The sequence below is a fragment of the Muscardinus avellanarius genome, assembly GCF_963383645.1.
Source record: "Muscardinus avellanarius genome assembly, chromosome: 1".
In the NCBI taxonomy this organism is placed as follows: Eukaryota; Metazoa; Chordata; class Mammalia; order Rodentia; family Gliridae; genus Muscardinus; species Muscardinus avellanarius.
This window is the reverse complement of record NC_137786.1, coordinates 63,497,710-63,519,826: the sequence shown is the minus strand read 5'-3', so window position 1 is coordinate 63,519,826 and position 22,117 is coordinate 63,497,710. Positions and strand designations below refer to the sequence as shown.

General features: G+C 41.8%; 1 protein-coding gene across 1 annotated transcript in view; it reads right to left on the bottom strand.

Moving 5' to 3' along the window:
- Window positions 1-22,117, bottom strand: part of IQGAP2 (IQ motif containing GTPase activating protein 2) — a gene marked incomplete at both ends in the record, with an annotated part of 316,582 nt that overhangs the window by 163,378 nt on the left and 131,087 nt on the right. The window contains one exon of the mRNA XM_080692165.1: window positions 1,441-1,597. Coding sequence (XP_080548291.1) covers window positions 1,441-1,597 — 157 coding nt within the window. The remainder of the gene's footprint in view (window positions 1-1,440; window positions 1,598-22,117) is intronic.

Genomic DNA, 22,117 nt, shown 5'->3' with positions numbered 1-22,117 from the left:
AAAGTAAGAAATAGGATCCTCTCCCTAATATGCAAAAGCTAGGGAGAAATGGGTCATAGGAGGAACTCTAGAGGAAGAAGAAGATTCTATAGATGAGAAAATAAGGCAACCTAACTGAGGGGATGGGGGAGGGAAGAAGGAAATTCTCTAATGCACATGATGTACTTTAACAAACACATCAAAGTCAATCACTAAGCCAAGCATGAGAAGGAGGGAGGGGGAGGAAATAGGGCAGGAACTGGGTAAGGGCTAATTGGGTGATGTGTGCATGTATGTCTCCACCATCTTGTATCCCATTAAGATGTATGACTACAATGCACCAATAAAAAAAAAAAACTAGTTACATACAGAAGAACAAAATTGTGTCAATTGCAGAAAAATGGATGAACTAGAGAACATTATGCTGACATCAGCTAGTCTCAGAAAGTCAAGGGTCAAATGTTTTCATATATATATATATATATATATATATATATATATATACACACACACACACACACACACACATATACGTGTATATACGTATATATACGTATATATGTGTGTGTGTGTGTGTGTGTATATATATATATATATATATATATATATATATATATATATACTAGAGAGAGAATAAGAAACAAAAGGGACTTTAGATAAATGAGGAGAGAGACCTGTAAAAGAGTGGAAGGGGATAGGGGAAGAAGGTAGAGAGGGGGAAAGAGAGAACTGATGAATAAGCAGTTCAAATTATGCTTTGCCCATGTATGAGAGGTACCTAGCACTGCCTGTCTCACTGTGTGTCCTAGGAGGGATGGGTAGGGGGCTAGGACCTGAGAGAAGCACATTGATACCTGTGAGCATATTTGCTTGCATGACGTTGAAACTTACTGTAAAGTATAATTATAATGCACTAATAAATGTGTGTGTGTGTGTGTGTGTGTGTGTGTGTTGCAAACAAAAGCTTAATCTTATTTAGCTTTAAATAACAAATGGAAAGGAATTCCTACTTGACTATTCACCATTTCTACTCATTTTATTACACTGGCCCTAATTCTTTAGGGCCACAATTTCAAGTCCCTGCTGGATATTTTATTCCTAGATGAGATCTTGGGGAATAATGAGCTCTGTTGGTGGTGGTGGGGGCAGGGAAGGAGGTATAGAGTGTTCCTGCTTTTACATTTACTGGCACTAATAAAGTTACATATGACCACCATGAAGGGATAATGGGAAAGGCATCGGGAAACCCCAAACATCAGCAGTCTCTCAGCCTGGAAATAGAAACACTTTGCTTTCTAAAACTTCTTTTGCCTCAGGAATGATTATTAACAGGCTCCCAAAACCAAGGACATCCAGCTCTGTCCCAAATCCTTATAGAAACAGAGTAAAAGATGGAAAAAGAAACAAAATACCCAACTTTCACTTTCATCCAGAAGCCAAAACCAGTTAGATCTTGGTTACCTTATAACGTGTTTGTTCCACATCATAGATCTTTTTGTCTGATACCATTTTTGGAGCAAAGAACTTGGCTAACTTGGCAAGGTAAACTCCATTCCGGAGCCCTTCTTCTAGTTCAGTGGTTGGTGGCAATTCTTCCACTAGGCAGACTTCCATCCACCTGAAAAAGATGTTGAAACATTAAGGGATTCCAGTTGGGTCACTTTCTGTAAATGAAGATACCCAGCATTTTGTTGGGGACATCAACAAAGGGAGCAGAACTGCAAACACTGGGGGTGTCACTGGGGGTGTCACTGGGGGAAGGGAGGATTTACTGACCAGAAAAAGATTCAGACCAAGAAATAGTGAATGGGGGGAGGGGTTAAAAAGCCCAAGGCTCTGAACTCATTACCACGCCAGAGCTTGTCAACGTCACCTGTATCTGAGTTTCTGCCAGTTCTCTTTTGTGCCAAAGGGGAAAAAAGGCCAGACCATTTTGTATGGATGGAATTAGTCCTGCTGACATTAAAGAAAAATTAATTCCAAGTTTATGGGCCCTTGGCAGAGGCATTTCTTGTAGGGGTTGTGCCTTGGGGAGAGCAGAGACCGAAGTCCTGTAAAATCTGTAGTTGCCTGGGCTCAGAAGTGACTACCCAAGAGGTAGCACTGGAAATTCCAAAAGCAGATTAGACTTCTTTATATAACACACACACACACAACTTTTTTCCAGTACCTATTGGACTCTGAAAAAAAATATTCAGACAAAGATCAGATTATTAGGACACTGTGCCAGTGTTATGGAAGAGAGCACCAAGGTCATTACTGGCTCAAGGACACAGTGAGTAAGAAGCCAGGCCAGTTCACATGGCACAGTGGTGTGCCAAGAATCCACCAGTGTCAAGGATAATGCCTTCCTACCCATCCTCCAGCAACTATTACCTATGTTAATAATGTTCTCAGGTGGAGAGTCCCCCACCTCCAGCTCCCAGCCACCCAACCACACACAAAAATCCAGCTATTAGCATGAGCACCATAGCTCTGTGAGCAGGTCTCCCAAGATGACAACCCTGGACCCCCTAAAAATTTGGAAGTCAGCAGAACACTGATCCTCATCTAAGCTGCAAACACTTAAATTGTCTAAAGTGTTTTTAGCTCTGGAAGACATCATTTAAAAATTCAACAAGCAGCTGAGTGCAATGGTGTACTCCTCTAATCCCAGTACTTCAGAGGCTGAGACAGAAGAGTCACAGGTTCAAGGCCAGCCTCAACAACTTAAAACTTGTTTTTTAAAAAGGGGGAGGGGCTAAACATGTATCTCACATGTAGAATACCTGAGTTCAATTCCCAGTAACAAAAACCAAAAAAAACCCAAAAAAGTAAGGAGTAATTGCTGGCCCTTAGACCATTGTTAGGCACTATGAAAATTATATGAGAAAAACATAAATATGCCCTACCTTTGAAGGGTATTGAATATAATTGATATAGTTATTTGCCTAGCATATGAAAGGCCCTGAGTTTAATTCTCAACATCTAAAAAAAAGCGTGTCTGTGTGTGAATATATATAATTGAGAAGACAAATGCAGTTCCGAGGGAAAACGACAAAACCTTGTAGGATAGACTATCTGCCCACTGCTGCATGGTAGGACACAATCAAAGTTTGGGAAGAAGGGTGAACTATGGGCTATCACTGTAGTAACTGGAGAAATCATGAGAAGGAAGTCAAATCTGCACTTGGCCTAAAAGAACAGAGATTTAAAAAGAAGGGAACTGAGATGTGCATGGTAGCACATATCTGTGATTCCAGTACTTGGGAGGCTGAAACAGGAGGATGGGCTTAATGTCAGCCTCAGCAACTCAGAGAGGCCCTCAGCAACTTAGTGAGACCCTGTTTAAAATAAATAAATAAATAAATAAGAGGCAGAAAAGCCAGGCGTGATGGTACATGATTGTAATCTCAATACTTGGGAGGCTGAGAAAGTAGGATCACAGGTTCAAGGACAGTCTTAGCTATTTAACGAGGCCCTCCACAACTTAGTGAGACTCTATTTTGTTTTTGTTTGTTTTTGGTGGTACTGGGGTTCCTGGAAACCCTTCTACCTCTGGGCTACACTCCCAGACCTTTTTATACTTTTTTTTTTTTTTTTTTTTTTTTTTTTGGAAACAGGATCTCTTAAGCCAGAAAGGCTGGCTTCGAACCTGGGCGATCCTCCTGTCTCCGCCTCCCAAGTGCAGGGGTTACAAACGTGTGCCACCATGCTCAGCAAGACTCTGTTTTTTTAAAAAAGAAAGAAAGAAAAAAAAAAAAAACCACCAGACTTCTGGGTGTGGTGGTACACACTTGTAATCCCAGGGTTTCTAAGGCTGAAACAGGAGGATTGCAGGTTCAAGGTCAGCCTCAGCAACTTAGAGCCTGTTGTTGTTGTTGTTGATGATGATGATGATGATGATGATGATAGAAATATCTTAGGGAGTCACTCAGAGGTAAAATGCCCCTAGGCTCAATTCCCAGTACCAAACAAAACAAAACCATACATCAGGCAAAGGGCAAATGTACTAGACCAAGTACATTGTAACAGCTTTCTGACACTATCACACACACAAACACACAAATGATAATTATTAGCTTATGAAGAAAAAAGATTTATTTTGGTTCCTAGTTTTGGATATTCTAGCACAAGATTAGATATATCCACTGCTTAGGACCTCTTGTGGTGGTGCCAGATGGCAATCGCTGGGCGTGTGCAGTGGAGGCAACTACTTACCTCAAGGCCAGAAAGAAAAGAAGGAGAAAGGGGCCAGGAGCCCACAGTTCCCTTCAAGGCTGCACCGCCAATGACCTAAGAACCTTCCACAGGCCCTTCCTCCTAAAGCACAGAATACCTCTCAACAGCACCACCTGGGGACCAAGCCCATCCACATAGGACCTGGGGGTGTGTGTGTGGGGGGGAAACAGCACCAAATTTCGAACCTAAATAGACTAATTACAGCGCTAAGTGACTTCACGTAAAAACACAATCTGTTTTCAACCAATTATGTTTTCAAATAATTGTCCTAAAAATATAAATATACTTCAAAATATAAATGCTACATAAAAACCTAGCAATCAAGGATATATATATATATATATATATATATATATATATATATATATATATATATATATATGGAGGATGGGAGAAGTAAATTTATAACTTTTAGTGGGATTGCAGGAGGATACACTGTAAGTGGGGGAAGGGAAGAAGGCTAAAATAAAAATAACACTTAAGAATAATATTCTAAACTTGGGCTTGTTTTAAAAAGAGAGATGGAGCCAAGCATAATGGCACATGCCTGTAATCTCTAGCATTTGGGAGGCTGAGACAGGAGGATCACAGGTTTGAGACCAGCCTCAGAAACTTAGTAAGACCCTGTTTCGAAATAAAAATTAAAACAGAGCTAGGGGTGTAACTCAGATGTAAAACACCCATGGGTTCAATCCCCAGTAACTAACTAACTCATACACACACCCTAAACAAAGATAATCAGGTATATTTCAGTATAATCAAGTGTATTTTTTCTAGATTAGAATACATGTGCAGTTGGCTTAAAACACTAATAATACCAAAAAGTTAGATTACCTACTATTGGAAAAAAAGTGATGATTAATGCTTATGATATTATGAACTGCTTAAAGGCAAAGGCCATGTCTTTTTCCTCTTGATAGTCCTCCTGTACTCGGTTGGTAACTGTCTATATATAGTACATAACCAATGAATGATTATTAAATGAAAGATTCCGATTACTTTTCCTGACATCAGGATTATGCTGTAAAAATCTATTAGGACACTGAAAAACACCTACAGCAATGCTACAGTTTTGCAACATTAGGCATCAATGCAGACACCTCTTTTTCACTTAGAATCAAAAGATGACAGTAATATTACCAATGATAACAAGTACATATAAAGCAATATTTTAACATTTGGTAAAATATTTTATGGAGATTATCATTTCACAACCATTCTATTAGGAACAGGTGCTATTAGAATCACCACTTCCTCCAATTCCAACTTTTAGATTTTCAAAACTCACTCAAGAGAAGAATGAATCCACTAGTCTAAGTCCACAGCACAGAAGAAAACAAAAGTGATAACAAGACATTCCCAGCTTCTTCTGAAGTAGACTCCAGACTGTGTTCCAAAGCAGCTGCATATGAGGATTCCAATTTCTCCATATCCTTTCCAACAGTTATCCAACTTTGTTGTGTGTGTGTGTGGTACTGGGGATGGAACCCAGAGGCAGTCTACCTTGGAGCCACACGCCAGCCCTATTTTTTATTTTTTTTATTTTTACAAAGGGCCTCGCTAAGTAGCTGAGGTTGTTCACGAACCGTGATCTTCTGGTCTTAGCCTCCTGAACGCTGGGATTACAAGTGTGAGCCACCGCGCCCGGCTCCAAGTTTTTCATTTCTGATATCCTAGTGGATGAAATGCAGCATCTTATAGTGGTTTTTATTTTCAATCTCCCTGATGACTAATAGTATTGAGCATATTTTTATGTGTCTATGGTTCATTTGTGTATCTTTAGAGAAATACCTATTCAAACCCATTGCTCATGTTTTAGTTGTCTAGTTTTGAGTTATGAATTCTTTCTGTATTTGGTATATAAGTTTCTCATCAGATTTAAGATTTGAAAATATCTTGTCCATTCTGTGGTCTGTCTTTTTACTTTCCTATGGCATCTTTTGAAGCATATATATCTTTAATTTAATGAAGTCTCATATATCTATGTCGTCCTTTGTTGCAGCATGTCTAATAAACCATTGCCTAGCCAAGGCTCACAAGTATTTATATATGTATAGTATTTCTAAGCTCATCAAAGTTTTAACTTTCAATTTATGTCTTTGATCCATTCTGAAATGTTTTATGCATATGTTGTGAAGTACATACACCTTCATTTGTGTGTATGTATATACGGTCATCTCAACACCATGTTAAAAGACTACATTTGTTGAGCTGTCTTGGCACCCTTATGGAAAATCAACTGACTAAAAAAGTAAGTAAACAATTCTATTCCAGTGATATAGTAGGTCGGTGATTTATGTACCGTTAGAATATAAATCAAGCTTATATAAGATTGAACTAGTGAGAATTTTTATGCTATTGAAAGACTATTTTCAAATTTGACCTAAAAAAAACCACAGAAATAAAAATGAGAGCTGGCCTACCCTCCGGCTGCCCTTGACTTCACTGCTACTTACCTGTCCCTTTTACTGATTACTTTTATTGGCTCACAACAGCATCAACATGTGAGCAACTCATCCAAAGTGAGAGCTGAAGCTATTCCTTACGAGCATCTTAAGGGTTTCTAGAGAACTTCATCTTCATCTCTAGAGTGGAGGATCCAGCCAGTATTGTTTCTTTTCTCTCCTCTCTACAGGGAAACTGAATCACTTATAAGATACAGAGAAAGGAAATGGAAGAAGGATTTTCTTTTTGTTCTTTGAGCTGGCTCTGTTTCTTCTGTTTACCCTATTTTGTGTGTGTTTGGAGTTGAGACAGTTTCCATAAGGAGCTGTATGTGTAAATGTATGAGGTCTGGTCCAAGAGAAAGCGGAGGAAGAAGTGGGTGGGTGGGGAGGCAAGTTGGGAGAAGAAGAAAAAAGGAAAGGAAAAAGTCTTCTAACTATAGGCTAAGGTCAAAAGGAAAAATAATATCACTTTTCTTGCAAGAAACAAAAAAGAAGAAAGAAAGAAAGAAAGAAAGAAAGAAAGAAAGAAAGAAAGAAAGAAAGGGAAAGCCAAAACCCAACCCGAAAAATCTCGAGGTGAACAATCCATTCTATTGTGCTGCGTTGTGCCTTGCAAAGCACATGGAAGTTGTACTGTTGAGACATTTGCTATCTGAGTTGTTATTCAGGAAATCACCAACTATAAATCTTGGTCTCAGTGCTGCATGGTATAAATGTCCCAAAGGTAGGACTGCTAGCCAAGACAGAAAATGCATTTTTTTTTCTGTATAAACCTTGCTTTATGTAGTGCCCCATTTCATGAACTCTCAAGTATCACAAGTCAATTTCTCTCCCAAGTGTTTTGAAAAACCAGCATGTAAGATATCTTGTTTTAGGAAGACTACAAAAATATCTGGTCTTTGTTTTTGTGCATAGCATAATTTGTCACTCTTCACTTTTTGTGCCAACAGGAAATAAAAACATCAAAAGGGTCCTTTGATGAAAAATCTTTTCATTTGCTGCAGAGTGATGCATGGTACCATGATTCTATCAGCCTTATTAACTCAGGGGAATGGAGATGTGGGAAAACAAAACTCTGCAAAGCTGAGGTGGGCATCCATTGACCACCATGTTTCTTTCATCTGAAACTTGTTTGATCCACTATAAAAACATGACATGAAGCTGGTACAGTAGTGCACATCTATAATTCCAGTACAAGGGAGACAGAGACAGAAGGATCACAGATTTGAAGTCAATGTGTGATAACATAGCAAGAGATCGTTTCAAAATAAAAAGAGCCTGGGGTTGTAACCCAGTAGTAAAACACTCCTGGGTTCAGTCCCCAGTACAAAAGGAAGAATGAGAAAGAGAGAAGAGAGAGAATGAGACATGAAATGTTAATAATATTAAAAAAATCATATATACAGAATAGCATGAAAAGAATCAATATGTGACTCCAAGTTTGAGCAGGAATGGAACAGTCTCCAGACAACTTATTTTTCTCTAGAGGATAGCTATGCTAGGGCAGAATGTGTTGAGTTTGGCAAACATTCCCCAATGTGTCCCTACAGAATACTGGCTCAATTCAGATGCTAATAGAAATGTTGGAAGAATATGGACAGGAAAGCAATTCTGCTGAGGTCTCAGGTAGAAATGAGGAGTGTTATTGGGCACTGAAGAAAAGGTGATCCTTCTAATAAAATGGCAGTGAACTTTGCTGAATGTGTTCTAGTATCTTGTGACTTATGAGTTATGACCTTGGATAGTCAACTGAGATGTCTAAGCAAAATGTTGAAAGCACAGCCTCAGTCCACCTGAAGAAAGAGAGCAAGAGAAAGAGAGAGAGAAAGAGAAAGAGAGAGAGAGAGGAAGGAAGAAGAGGAGGAGGAGGAGGAGGGGGAAGGAAGGGGAAGAGAGTAGAGGAGAGGGAAGGAAACAGGAGAGGGAAGGAAACAGGAGAGGGAAAGAGAGAGAGAGAGAGAGAGAGAGAGAGAGAGAGAGAGGGAGAGAGAGAGAGAGAGAGATATTGATTGATTTAAAAAGGAATTGTTAGCTGGCCATGGTGGTGCATGCTTATAATTCCAGTACCTGGGCGGTCGAGCAGGAGGATTGCAGGTTTGAAGCCAGCCTCAGCTACTTAGTGAGGCCCTCCACAACTTAGTGAGACCCTGTTTCAAAATAAGGAATTAAAAATAGGGCTGGGGGTATAGGCCAGAGGTAAAATGCCCCTGGATTCAATCCCCAGTACCAAAAAAAAAAAAAAAAAAAAAAAAAAAAAAGTTGCTAAGCAAAATGAATGAGAACTTGAAGACTGGAACAATTCCCAGCCCATCCACATTGCAAAATCGTAGAAAGCATGTTTTGAAGAGCACACTAGTATTATGGTTGGACGTGGATAGTTACTCCACTAAGAGATTACAGTGCACTTACCTAGCATGAACGGGTCCCTGGGTTTGATCCCAACACCCTCCGCAAAAAAAAAATAAATAAATAAACTCAAGAAGATTAGTATAACTCAAAGATATATTAGGCATTTCAAGAGAAGTTAAAGATGGGAATGTGCCCATACTAACAGAAATAGTATTAGCTTGGACTACAGGGGACAGAGACAGGACAAAAATAAAGAAAAGCTGTCAGACCTCTGGGGTTCTACAGGAAGGAATAACAAAGCTATATCACTGTGAATATGTGTTATCCTTCAAGAAAAGAGAAGGACCCTCTAACTAACCATTCTCTTCCCTGGCCAAAGTACAGGGGACCAGGGTGTCCTCTCCTTGGCTTCAAAGGTAGCCTCATCCTCTGAAACTGTCTCTGCCTCAACTTTAGAGGGCTAGGTTGCCACCACCCAGGGCATCAGAATCAAGACTGTCGCTGGTTGTGGTGGTGCACGCTTGTAATCCCAGCATTTGGGAGGCTGAGACCGGAGGATCATGATTCTCTGACAGCCTCAGCTACTTAGTGAAGCCCTCCACAACTTAGTGAGACTCTGTTTCAAAATAAAGAATAAAAAAAATAGCTCAGAGGTTGAATGCCCCTAGGTTCCATCCCCAGACCGGCAAAACAAAACAAAACAAAACAAACAAACAAACAAACAAACAAAACCAAGACTGTCACATGGGACTTTGTGTAGCTGCTGCCACCACAGTGGACAGAGAGGACAGAACATTGAGTAAAGAGGATTATTCTAACCCTTAAAGGTTCGTGTGACTTCTCTGCCAGGTTTTAGACTTACTTTAGATCCATGACCCTTCTCCTGTCTGAAATGGGAACATCTATCCTGCATCTGTCCCATAATTATATTTGGAAAACAAATAACTTTTCTGGTTTCATGAGTTCACAGCTGGGATTTGTGCCTCAAGAGCTCACTGAATCTCATTTGATTTGGATGACATTTAGATGGGTTTTGGGATTTAGCCTTGATGCTAGAATGGTGAAAACTTGGGCTGTGCGATGTACACCAATGTATTCTGCATGAGTGTGGGGGACATAGAGGTCAAAGTGTTATGGGGAGAACTGTGGGCCCAAATCCAACCTGAATGGTGTCTTTTATAAAAAAAAAATGGTGTCTGGTAGGGAGGAAGAGACAGACCACACACACACCTGCATACCCACAAAAGGAAGACCATGAAAAGACATGGTGAGAGTCAGTCATCTGTAAATCAAAGCAAGAGGTTTCAGGAGAAACCAAACATGCAAACACCTTGACCTTGAATTCATATCTTGAGAAGAGGACCCAAGTATAAATATGAAATTCATTTGTGTTTCTTAGATGCCATGTATATATAGCCTGAATATTTTTAGTGCATTTTGTTTTGTGGTGTGTGTGTATGTGTGGTGTGTGTGTGTGTGTGTGTGTGTGTGTGTGTGTGTGTGCGTGTGTGTGTGTGTGTGTGTGTGTGTGTGTGTGTATGTTAATTACTAGGAAATGAACTCAGAGGTCTTCTACCTCTGAGCTATACTCCCAGCCCTTTTTATTTTTTATTTTAAAATAGGGTCTCACGAAGTTTCTGAAGGTCTTGCTAAGTTGCTGAGACTGGCCTCAAACCTGTGATTCTCTGGTCTCAGCCTTCTAAGTACTAGATTTACAAGCATGCAATACCACACCTAAGTCGGTGTCCTTACATTTTAAGTGTGACCCATCACGTGACGGCAGGTTTGGAGTTTTCCATTTGTGGCCTTTTATCAGTGCTCAAAAGGTTTAGATTTGGAACATTTTGGATTAGACAGTCAACCTTCATCCTATCTATTTGTTGAACTGACTTACCCACTTAGAGTGAACACAGTCCTTAAGAGTGAGGAGCTTGTTTTTCCTGAGGGGCATATGGCACACTGGTTAGAAACACACACTCTAAAGTGAGATGCCTGAGACTGAACCTGAGCTTTGCTACTTATGAGTCACGTGGCCCTTGGTGAACTGACTAAGCCTGAGTTCCAATTTCCTAATCTATAAAATGGGGATAGTAACAGCACTGCTTCAGAGGGCTATGGTGAGTTAACGAAAGCAAAGCATTAGAGTAGCCCAGCACATAGTAAGCACTACTGGTGGTAGCTATTGTAGCTTTTAATATCCCAGGACCCTGACTCTGCTCAACTGCAGATAGAATTCACAGTGTGCATCTGTCCTTCAGCACAGTTTGGTTAGCTGTCTCCAGCCAACATGCCTCTCTTCTCATCACGGTAAGCCGCATTCCCTGGGCTCATCTCCCTTCCCCTCCACACACTTCCTATTGCCTAGACAAATGACAGACTTTATGTTATTTAGTAGGGGCTATGTAAATATTTGCATGTTCACGAGAGCCAAGTTTCCACTATGAGACTCCTGCAATACTCACAAAGCCAATTGCAAACAACTGCAGCTCACGGTTACTTAGACATTGACTAGCACTTAGCAGGTACTTGGCACCTACATGAACATATTTTTACACTAACCTGATGATCTCAATATTATCACCCTTTAATAGAGAAGCAAATGCAGGCTTAGCAAGTTCAGTAACTTGCTCAAGATTAAGCAGCTGAGCTGTGAGTTAAACCCAGGTTGTCACCTCCACAGGACACATCTCCGCCATGCTGTGCTCTGCTCTGACAAATCATTTAAGATTAATGCAGTGAATAGGGATTAAGCTCGCTTCCCAAGAATGTTCACTGTGGAGGCAGAAACGCACAGTGAAGCCTTTCCTAAAATTGAAAAAAGCCAGATTTGATCTAAGTTGTGTGCTTCTAAAGTGTATCCATGCTTTAATACCATGTGGAGGGGAACACGCTCTTTGGGACTGACACTTCCAGAGGCATCTATGGGTATCCCCCAAATTGGGCTCCATAATTGGTTCTGCAACCTATTGGTTCTGATTATCTTGGGATGCAACAATCTCTGTGGGTCAAAATTTCCCTTTTTAAGAAATTGGGTACAACCAGCTACATCACAGAACCATCGTGAGAATAGATGCCATATGTAGAGTCACTTGGTGAAAAAGTACCTGGCTCATAGCTCAGTTAAGTGGCCTATTTTTGAAACTCCTCTGCAGTTTTGGAAGTTCACTAATCAATGATAGCACCTTCTGTTGAGCTAACCACAGATAAAGATCATTTTTAAAAAAGAAAAAAGTACCTAGCATGAAGTAGGTGCTTAATAAAGTTGCTCACAAAATAAAGAAATGAAAAGGAGGCAGGAATCTGAGCACTGGCTTAAAATGTGATGTGCCAAAGACCCCCACCCCCAACGCCCATACTGTCCTGCATGGAGTTGCCTGGCCACATGCTCCTGAACATCTAAGATGCAAAGACATCTAGGTGGAGACTCCTAGGGCACATGAAACCCTACATAAAAACAAGCTGCCCAAAGGGTCTGGGAGAACTGGCCTAAAAAAGTGGGAGTCCATTGATGTGGTATTCCTAAAACTTTCTATAGGTGGACTAAGCTGTGCTGTCCATTCACAGAGCAAAGTACCTTCCATTTTGCACACTGACTAGCACTTAGCCGGTACTTGGCACTTACATGAATATATAAGATAAGCCTGAGCTGAGGTGCAGAGGAAAAGTAAAGAAGAAAGAACCGAAAGTACTTAGGAGCAGTTTCCTGGCACATCAATGATCATACCTTAGGCTTCTGCATATAAATTTGGCCTAAATGCCAACCTATGACTTTATGAAGCAGATTCTCCTTCCCGGGTTTGTCTGCACTTGTGCACATGATCTAACCACAGAACAATCACTGTTCTTGCACTCTGAAACATTATTTGCCTCAATGTAGGCAGAAAAATGAAAGCCTCAAGCTTAGGAAGAGCCTTGTAACCTTGCCCTCTTCGCCATAGTTCCTTCCTACCCTCGACTCCCCTTTTGACAGCTCCTTTCTACTTCCCAACCAAACATTCAATATGAAATTGTTAAATAATGGGCATTCTAGAACATCAAGAGAATGCCGCAGCTAAATGCCAGGCTGTATTACAACATGCAAGGAACATAACTGGCAAAAGTTGTGGCCAGTATGGACTTAATCCCTCCCTTTTCTTCCTCTCCCTGAACTACAGGTCTTTTATGTTCACAATTAACCCTTTCTTGGAGGTAGAGAACAAGAAAGACTGGTTCCTTCAAGAGCCTACAGGACCAAGAGAGAATGGTTCTCGGCAGGTAGTTTGAAATGATACTACTGAAAATTTTAATGAGAAATATCATGTTGATGTCATATCCCAAGCCCCTTCCTCCTCTAACTGCATCCTGTGTCCTTTGCCCAGCCTGTATTGATTTCCCCCGCCCCCTCTACCAGCTGTACCAAGGAAGTGACACACGGGGACTCACTGGATGCCATCAATCATTGTCACCACGAGGAGAACGGAAAGAATCCAACATATGTTCTTGCAAATGCCTCCCACTCTCCACTCCTGCCTCCTCCTCCTCTTCACCGACACACAATCTTTATAAGCAATGAGCCACTTTTTAATTTCCCTTCAGTGGAAAAGTATGAGGAGCAGACAGGAGAAGCATCCAAGCCTCCCCCCACTTAAAAAAAAAGAGAGAATGTTTATTCATAGTTCCAGTTCACAGTTCACGGAGGCCAGACTGAAGCAGAGCTGCACGGCAGCGCACCTGCCAATCCCCGCTGCTGTGAGCGGAAGGGCCGATGATTAAGCCGATGCTGCTCCGGTGCCAGGTGGGATGGCTGAATAGAAGGGATGCACGATACAGGTAGCAGATGGTACTTTCTGCAACTTGTTCTGAAGACAGAGAACGGGAGTTCCCAATTTTTCTGCTGACCATTGTGACACTTAGATCAATCCCTATGGCAACGGCTCTAAGTATAAAGCACTAAAAAGAATACAAGGATGTTTTAAATTGAAGGCAGAGACTTGTGTTTGCTTCTGGGAGCACAGCAAGAGGCGGAATACAACAACTTGTATCATAGGCCATAGAAGAATTTCTCTTTCACTCTGTAATTCCCTCCTGGCCATCTATTCTGGCTAAATAATAGAAGAAAATCAAGAAAAACCAACTACATGTATGGGATTTAACCACAATGACATTACAAAGTAAACAACTTCAAAGTCTAATGATAGGAGATGTTGTGAAGTCATGGTGCGTAATATAGGTGAAATATTATAGAGCATTGAATTTATAATAATAATATTAGTAAAATAGAGACATGTTGATATTATTTTAAAATGATGCCACATCCGAGCAGTTTGTGATACTTGTGTTTAACGTATCTGGTTGAATTTCTTAAATTCAATTTGAAGCATTTGTTATCATTGAGACAAAACAATTAGAATAAATGTCTCCATAATGTCTTCAACTGTTTTCAAAATCTCAGTTCTGAGCTGAGCTTGAGGGAGCACACTTGTAATCCAGCACTTTGGAGACTGAGACAGGAGGACTGTAGGTTCGTGGCCAGGCTCAGCTACTTAGTGAGGCCCTCCGCAACTTAGCGAGCCCTTGTTTCAAAATAAAGAATAAAAAAAAAAAAAAATAGGGCTGGTACCGGGCGTGGTGACACACGCTTGTAATCCCAGCGCTTAGGGGGCTGAGACAGGAGGATCGCACAGGTTCAAAGCCAGCCTCAAGGCTCTCAGCAACTTAGTGAGACCCTGTTTCCAAATAAAGTATAAAATAGGTCTGGGAGTATAGCCCGGGGGTAGAAAAGCCCCTGGGTTCCACCCCCAGTACCACACACACAAAAAAATAGGGCTGGGGGTGTAATTCAGGGGTAAAATGCCCCTGGGTTCAACCCCCAGTACCACACACAAAAAAGCAACAGCAACAAAGTAGATGCATGTCTAGCAAAATGTATGGAGCCTAGTGAAAACAGACTAGAGAGAATGGAGTACACATAACTCTTGCACAAACTGAAAACACATAGATACAACATATATTGCAAGAAGACATACAAACCTACATGACATATTCTACAAATATCCTAAGGGCTGTCTGTGGAAGGAGGGGACTACAAATAAGTGGAAATAGTTTTTAAGGGGCCTGGCACAAGCCAGTGCCCACTGTGTGCTCAGTAAGACCGTGGATGGTGCCCTGAGGTCAGCTCAGCCTTTATAAAACGTCCTTCAGCAGGGCGAGGTGTGGCATTAAGCCTGGGGAGTAAAGAGTTGCAATATCAGACTAGCAGACACTTCTTTTCCAACATGATACCCTGCTCTCAAACAGCAGTAGCTTTATGTGACACCATTTGTTTGGTCCCAGGTTCTAATTTTCCTTCTGCTTAAAACCAGATTAAAGGCTTAAAATCATCATTACTGAGATGCTAGATCATGCTGCCAACTGTGTACACAAGTATATTGCACAACTGTCTAAAATTGTATGGCTTAATCTAGAGGTATTTGTGAATAAAACCATATTTATATACATTTATATACCACAATACACTTTCTCTCTATGTACAGTAATCCCTTGGGATCCACAGCAATTAGTTCCAGGACCCTCCCCACCAAGAATACCCAAATCTACATATACCCAAAACCTTTATATAAAATTTTTGTGTGTTATTGGGGATTGAACCACTGAGCTACACTGAGCTATACTCTCAGCCCTACACATCTACCACTGAGCTACACTCTCAGCCCTTTTTATTTTGAAATATGGTTTTGCTAAGTGGCTAAGGCTTTTATTTTTACCTTACTGGGGACGGAACCCAGGGGCACTGTACCAGCGAGCTATACCCCCAGCCCTAGGTTTTTTAGTCTTTTAAATTTTGAAACGGGGGGGTCTCACTGAGTTGCAAAGGGCCTCAACTAAATAGCTGAGGCTGCCTGCAAACTGCGATCCTCCAGCCCCAGACACCTGAATGCTGGGACTACAAGTGTGCGCCATGACACCTGGCTTGTCTAAGGCTCTTTATATAAAATATTTGCATATAACATATGCACATTCTCTTGTATACTTAATAATTTATTTATTATATAACTGGGGATTGAACTCAGCAGGATTTTATCTCTGAACTACATCCCCAGCCTTGTTTTATTTTTTTTAATTTAAAATAATGTCTCACTAAGTTACCCCATGTTGGCCCCGAACCTGCGATCCTCTTGTCTCAGCCTCCTAAGTACTGAGATTACTTATGGGTGGCATATGCCACCACACTCGGTTCTCTATACTTCAGATCATCTCCAGATTAGTTATGATACCTAATATAATGCAAATGCTAATAAAATACGTATTGTATTAAAATTGTATTATTTAGGAAATAATGACAATTAAAAGTCTACATGTTTAGAGGATTTTTTCCAAAATATTTTCATCTGCAATTGGTTGGGTCCTCAGATAAAGAACCTATGGATAAAGAGAGCTGACTGTAGTAATATTTCTAGTTATCACTACATTAAGTTCTGTATATGGCTACAGATAACTACTCAGAAATTATCCCTGGTATGCTATGAAACAGACAGGCAGGAGAGGCTACCTCTGGGTAGGGGTACTGGGCAGAAGGAAGACTTAATTTTCATTGTATCCCATCTTTTGGACCTTTAAATTTTTGTAGGATGTGTAAATATGACCAAATAAAAGTTTTAAAGCACTTAATTAAGCAACCACCCACTCTGTGCACAAAATATTACAAAATAAGCTTAAGCAGTAAAATGCTTCAGTTATAGCAGAAGCAGGAGAAAGCCAGCCAAGCCCTCCTCTGCAAGCTGTACTGATTTCTCTTACTTTTCCCTCCAGGGCCCCTTCGCTAGCTCCACTGCACAAGGCTCACAAGGGGGCAGCATTTGCTGCTGGGCTCCCCGGGACTAACTTGCTCTTACATGTATGTTAATGATTAATTACAGCCCTTCTACCTGGAAGATTTCCCCAGGACCAAAGTCAGCTGGAAACTGCTGTCTTTGTCAAATGTCTCCACACGTCTTGGTCCCAGAACTACAAACTCCTCTGATAGGGCAAAGGCAGAACCTGGGGATTCGGCGTCCTTAAGGCATGTAAACCTTAAGGCATATTTAACATGTTTGTCAATTAATGTCATTCTCTTAGGTATCACTTTTGTTTCTCCTCCTCCTTCTCCCTCTCCTCCTTTTTCTCTTACAATCATTCTGTTTACTGTCTGCCAGGTCTTTGGTGGGAACGCGGCTCGCTGGGGCAGAGCAGCCATGGGAACAGGAAGAGGAAGACAAGCGGCCACCTAGAGACAACGGCAGCATGGTCAGGACCCTGCATCCGAACCCTCAGCCACCATGGATTCTCACTCAGAGAGCCCCCGAGATGTGTAAGGATTCCCAGAGAGACAATTTAGTACCATCTCACTTGTCTAACCATGCCATGATTATTCTGTACCGAAACTGACATCAGAAATAGAGAAAACCTTTTTTCTGTGGCAAATCTTTTAAGGGGTGGAGGGGTGTGACACTACACAAATAAAAAGCCATCTTGTCCCACCCACCTTGGGGACAGAAAAGACAATTGAAACTTTAGTGGGGAAAGGGCTGGAAGGAGCTAGAAAATAAACTTCTCTGTGATAGAAAAATCAAAATCCAAACTATACAACTGAATAGTATGTACAGTTTAGTAGGGGGAAAAAAAAAAAAAAAGACAGACAAGAATAGAGGGATTGACACACAAACACAGCCCGAGAGAAACACGATACTAAGACACACACACCCTGAGTTTCCTCTCTGACAGGAAGCAGAAATCTTGTGGAGACTGACTTTGTAGGTGAGGGAGATTTCCCAGCAAACTACCCAGGGGGTTCCAAAGAGGAAACCTGCAGGAGGAGAGGGGACAAGACAGGAAGTGGAGAGGAGTTCCCCTGAAGCTGGGACCTGCCCTTAAGTTTGTGCCTCTCACAACCATCCTGGTCACTTCAGTGTTTCACCTTCAATGAAGCCGTTAGCGACCACACAGTCAGGCTGAAAACCACAGGGGGAGTTACGCAAGAGTTTCAGGGAACAGGAGCTGGTTATAGGAAACTTGTACTCCATTTGGGTCTTCTTAGGTTTCAGGAAATATGGCTTGAGCGACAGCACCGCCAGCTCTGGGCAATAACAATCATGCTGTGAGGGTGTGCAGGGCGGCTTGGGTTTCACAATGCCTCCATTTCATGAGGCAGAGCGGTCTCCCCAACACCTCACAGGGCTCGTTATCTGTGAGACACGGGAGCAGAAGACAGCCAGTTACAATCTTGGGGTCTACTGATGTTGCTGTCTCTCCTGACTGTGGGCACAAACACAAATGGCTTCTATTTCTTGAGCCATAATTCTTGCACATACAGAGAATATTAAGTAGATGGGTGTCCGTGCACACACACATATATGAGAAGCGGATTTCTCTATAATATAACCATTCAACAAGAGTAACAAGCAGGGATTTAGAACTAGCTTACCACAAACTGAAGGGGCACTAAGTCGGTCTAGGGCAGAGCCAAGGCAGCCTATGTGCCTCATGGGCAGATATAAAATGCAATTTCAAATCATTCCAGGAAAAGGGAAACAAATTTCAGCTGACTTTTAATAAGTCAATGGATTGGCAAGACCTATTTCTCCCCCCCCCCACCACCACCACCATGGGACTCAAGGCATGCAAGGACAGATAATAAGGAGATTTTAGATTTTATCAGGAAAGAAAGTGTCAGTGGAGGTATTGAGTAGCTAGAGAAGTATTAGTCATATCTAATCACTTAAATTATTTACATAAATTGGCACAAATCCAGGCCAACTTTAGCCTCAGAAAATCCATTTTCCGCAGGGCTTGCAAAGAGATACCTGCAGGGGTATAGAGGTGCCTGTAAGGAAGGAAGCTGGCTGGGCGCGGCCTGCAAGCTGACAGCAGAATGGCAAGGTGGACCTGACCCTGAGGGCCCAACCTTTGGGGTTTCCTTAGAAGTGGGAAATCAGACGTTTATTAGTTTTTCCAGTTTTTAAAGGCAGCTAAACACTGCATGTTAAATAAAGCACACTTGAAAATTGTATAATATTTCAAAGGGAGGTGATATAACACACTCTACAAGGAGATGCTCAGATGGGTGGAGGGTGGTCATAAGTTTTCCAGGGTGTATAGCAGCTTTTCTAGCACATTCCTAAAAGCAAAGCTCCCTTAATGATCAAAGTACATTAGAAGATGCTGTATAAAACTCAAACAAGACACCTCAAAGACATGGAAATTGAAACTATAATGAAATCACTTCATACCCATCAGGATGTTTTTTTACAAACAAAACCACAGAAAACATGAATATTGGCAAAGAAATGGAAGCCCTCCATCCCCTGCTCTCTACGCCCACTGCCCTTTGACCTCTGCTGTGGGACACTTACTTCTGATCTGGTACCTCCTCCAGGATGACATAGTTTGCACACAGCTGCCAAATTGATACTCCTCAAATAGAGCTAACCATTACACACACACACACACACACACACACACACACACACACACATACACACACACACGGCTTTTCCTTCTCTCTGGTATCTGCTGAATAAATGAACAGTAAGCTGCTTGCTAGCACCAACTTCACAACTAATTGTTCACTTTGCTTTTTTTATTTTATTTTATTTTTTTAGGGTCTGGGGATGGAACCCAAGGGCATTTGACCTCCAAGCTACAACCTTTGCCCTATTTTTTATTCTTTAATTTGAAACAGGCTCTCACTAAGTTGCAGAGGGCCTCACTAAATAACTGAGGCTGTCCGTGAACTGCGATCCTCCGGTCTCAGCCTCCCAAATGCTGGGATTACAAACATGCGCCACCACTCCTGGCTGCTTTATATTAATTGTGTGTGTGTGTGTGTGTGTGTGTGTGTGTGTGTGTGTGTGTGTGTGTGTGTCTGTGTGCGTGTGTGTGTGTGTGTGTGTGTGTGTTACTGGGGATGGAACCCAGGGGCATTGTACCTCTGAGCTATACCCCAGCCCTATTTTTTTATATTTATTTATTTATTTATTTAGGTTAAGAAAACCTTTTTATACTAAAATGTTATTGCCATTTGTTCTGGTGGGGAGAAAAGATAGTTTGTAGGTAGTCTAATTTGTATTTCATGTTTAAAAGGAAATGTCACATAAACTTAGATTGATAACTAAGTTTTCTTTGAATAGTAATGCAGATTTATATTTTTTAAATGGTAGTAAGACTGTTAAGTTCCAAGACTCTGTTTTAGTTTAAAAAGCTAACAACTCTAAAGTACAAATAAAATCAGTATTCCAGATATGCCAATCAGGAAATGATTTATGTATCAGCTACTTTAACAAAAGGCTTAACAATAATAGTGAAAGTCAAAATGAAGTCAAATGTGTGTAAAACCAGATCAAATATAAATTTTAAATTACCTCTGAAAATTAATTATAACAGGTTCAGAAAGAGTCTCATAGAGTTGCAAAGGACCTCACTAAGTAGCTGAGGCTGTCTGCGAATCCTTGATCCTCTGGTCTCAGCTTCCCAAATGCTGGGATTACAAACGTGCGCCACCAACCCGGCCTTATTTTTTATTTTGAAACAGGGTCTCAGTAAGTTGCAGAAGGCCTCACTATGTTGCTGAGTCTGGCCTCAAATCTAAGATCTTCTTGTCTCAGCCTCCCAAGTACTAAGATTATAAGAATGTGCCATCAGCCAGGCGTGGTGGTGCACACTTGTAATCCCTGCGCTTGGGAGGCTGAGACAGGAGGATCACACGGGTTTGAAGCCAGCCTCAGCTACTTAGTGAGGCTCTCAGCAACTTAGTGAGACCCTGTTTCCAAATAAAATATAAAATAGGTCTAGGAGTATAGCCTGGAGGTAGAAAGCCTCTGGGTTCCACCCCTAGTACCACCAAAAAAAAAAAAAAAAAAAAGAATGTGCCATCATACCTGGCCTACTCTATTTAAAGTAAGACGGAGAGAGTTTATTTTGATTGCCCATTTCTTAAGTGAGTTTGAAGAGGACGTAACAAGCAGACTGAACCATAGAATACACCCTTATATTTCCACATTCCTAGCAAGCAGTCAGTGGAGGGAAGTTAAAGCAAACATGGAGAAGCTTGAACCTCCTATTCTTATAGGTAATTAAAATAAGCCCTATGGAGACCCTACAAAACCTTTCTGATGTGAGACGCATTCGAATCCCATACAAGCACCTCTAAGTATTAGCTTGGCCCATCGTCCTTCCTTGGAGAGCAGGAAAGAAAGCACAGGAGGAACGTCCCGACTGCCGGCTGCCACGTGGCAGGCAGGGGCAGAAACAGTATTACTCGTGTCAAGAAGAAGCAGACCAAGACTTTTCCCTATTCTTACAGTTATAGCCAAGACCCAGAGCCAAGGGCCGTGGGACTAAGTCACCTACCCAGAAAACCATGAACAGGTGGGACAGGCATTGCTCCCTATGGCCAGCCTTCTATCTGACCGCAGACCCTCCTCCTACCCAACCCCAAGGGAAGAGAGTGCCTGATATTGATGATGTGGGCAGGTTTCTGGTGCAGCTTCTACCTGCTTCCCCGACAAGTCAGAAGTATGGGATGGGCTCCAAGAGAAGCTAGAGACTGAGCCCCTGCAAGAAGGCGAGGTGGGCATCCGGCTCCTGTCTAGCTGCTTGCTGAGTTACAGGCCCTTCTTGGGCTTGAATGGGGTATGACAGGGAGCTGGAAGAACTTTGTATCTATTCCTGGACAGGGGAGGGGGGGCACCCATGAACACAAGACTGACACCCCTTTCTGAACCAGAGATGTGGAAATGGGGGAGTCCCACTGGAGGATTCCTGTGAAAGCAGAGTGTAAGGGGAAAATTCCAGTAGTGTTTCAGGAAATAAGACTGGAGTGCTCCCACTGCGTCCCAGTTCTCTACAACCTGGGACAGACTGCGAGAGGATCGCAGTAGTGAGCAGGGCCGTTTCTGAAGGAGTGTGGAGGTCAGAAGGGCAGGGGCCCTGGACTGCCAGGCGGACGCTGGCCATCAGAGGAGGAGTGGGGCACATTGCTACAAACATGTAGCAATGCAGAGGGAAGAAGAGGCAGGGTGACAGTAAACAGCCCCATGAGAGTAACACACACTCCGAGCAGAGACCCCATTATCTGAATGAAGCCAGGGAAAGTGGCAGGGAACTAC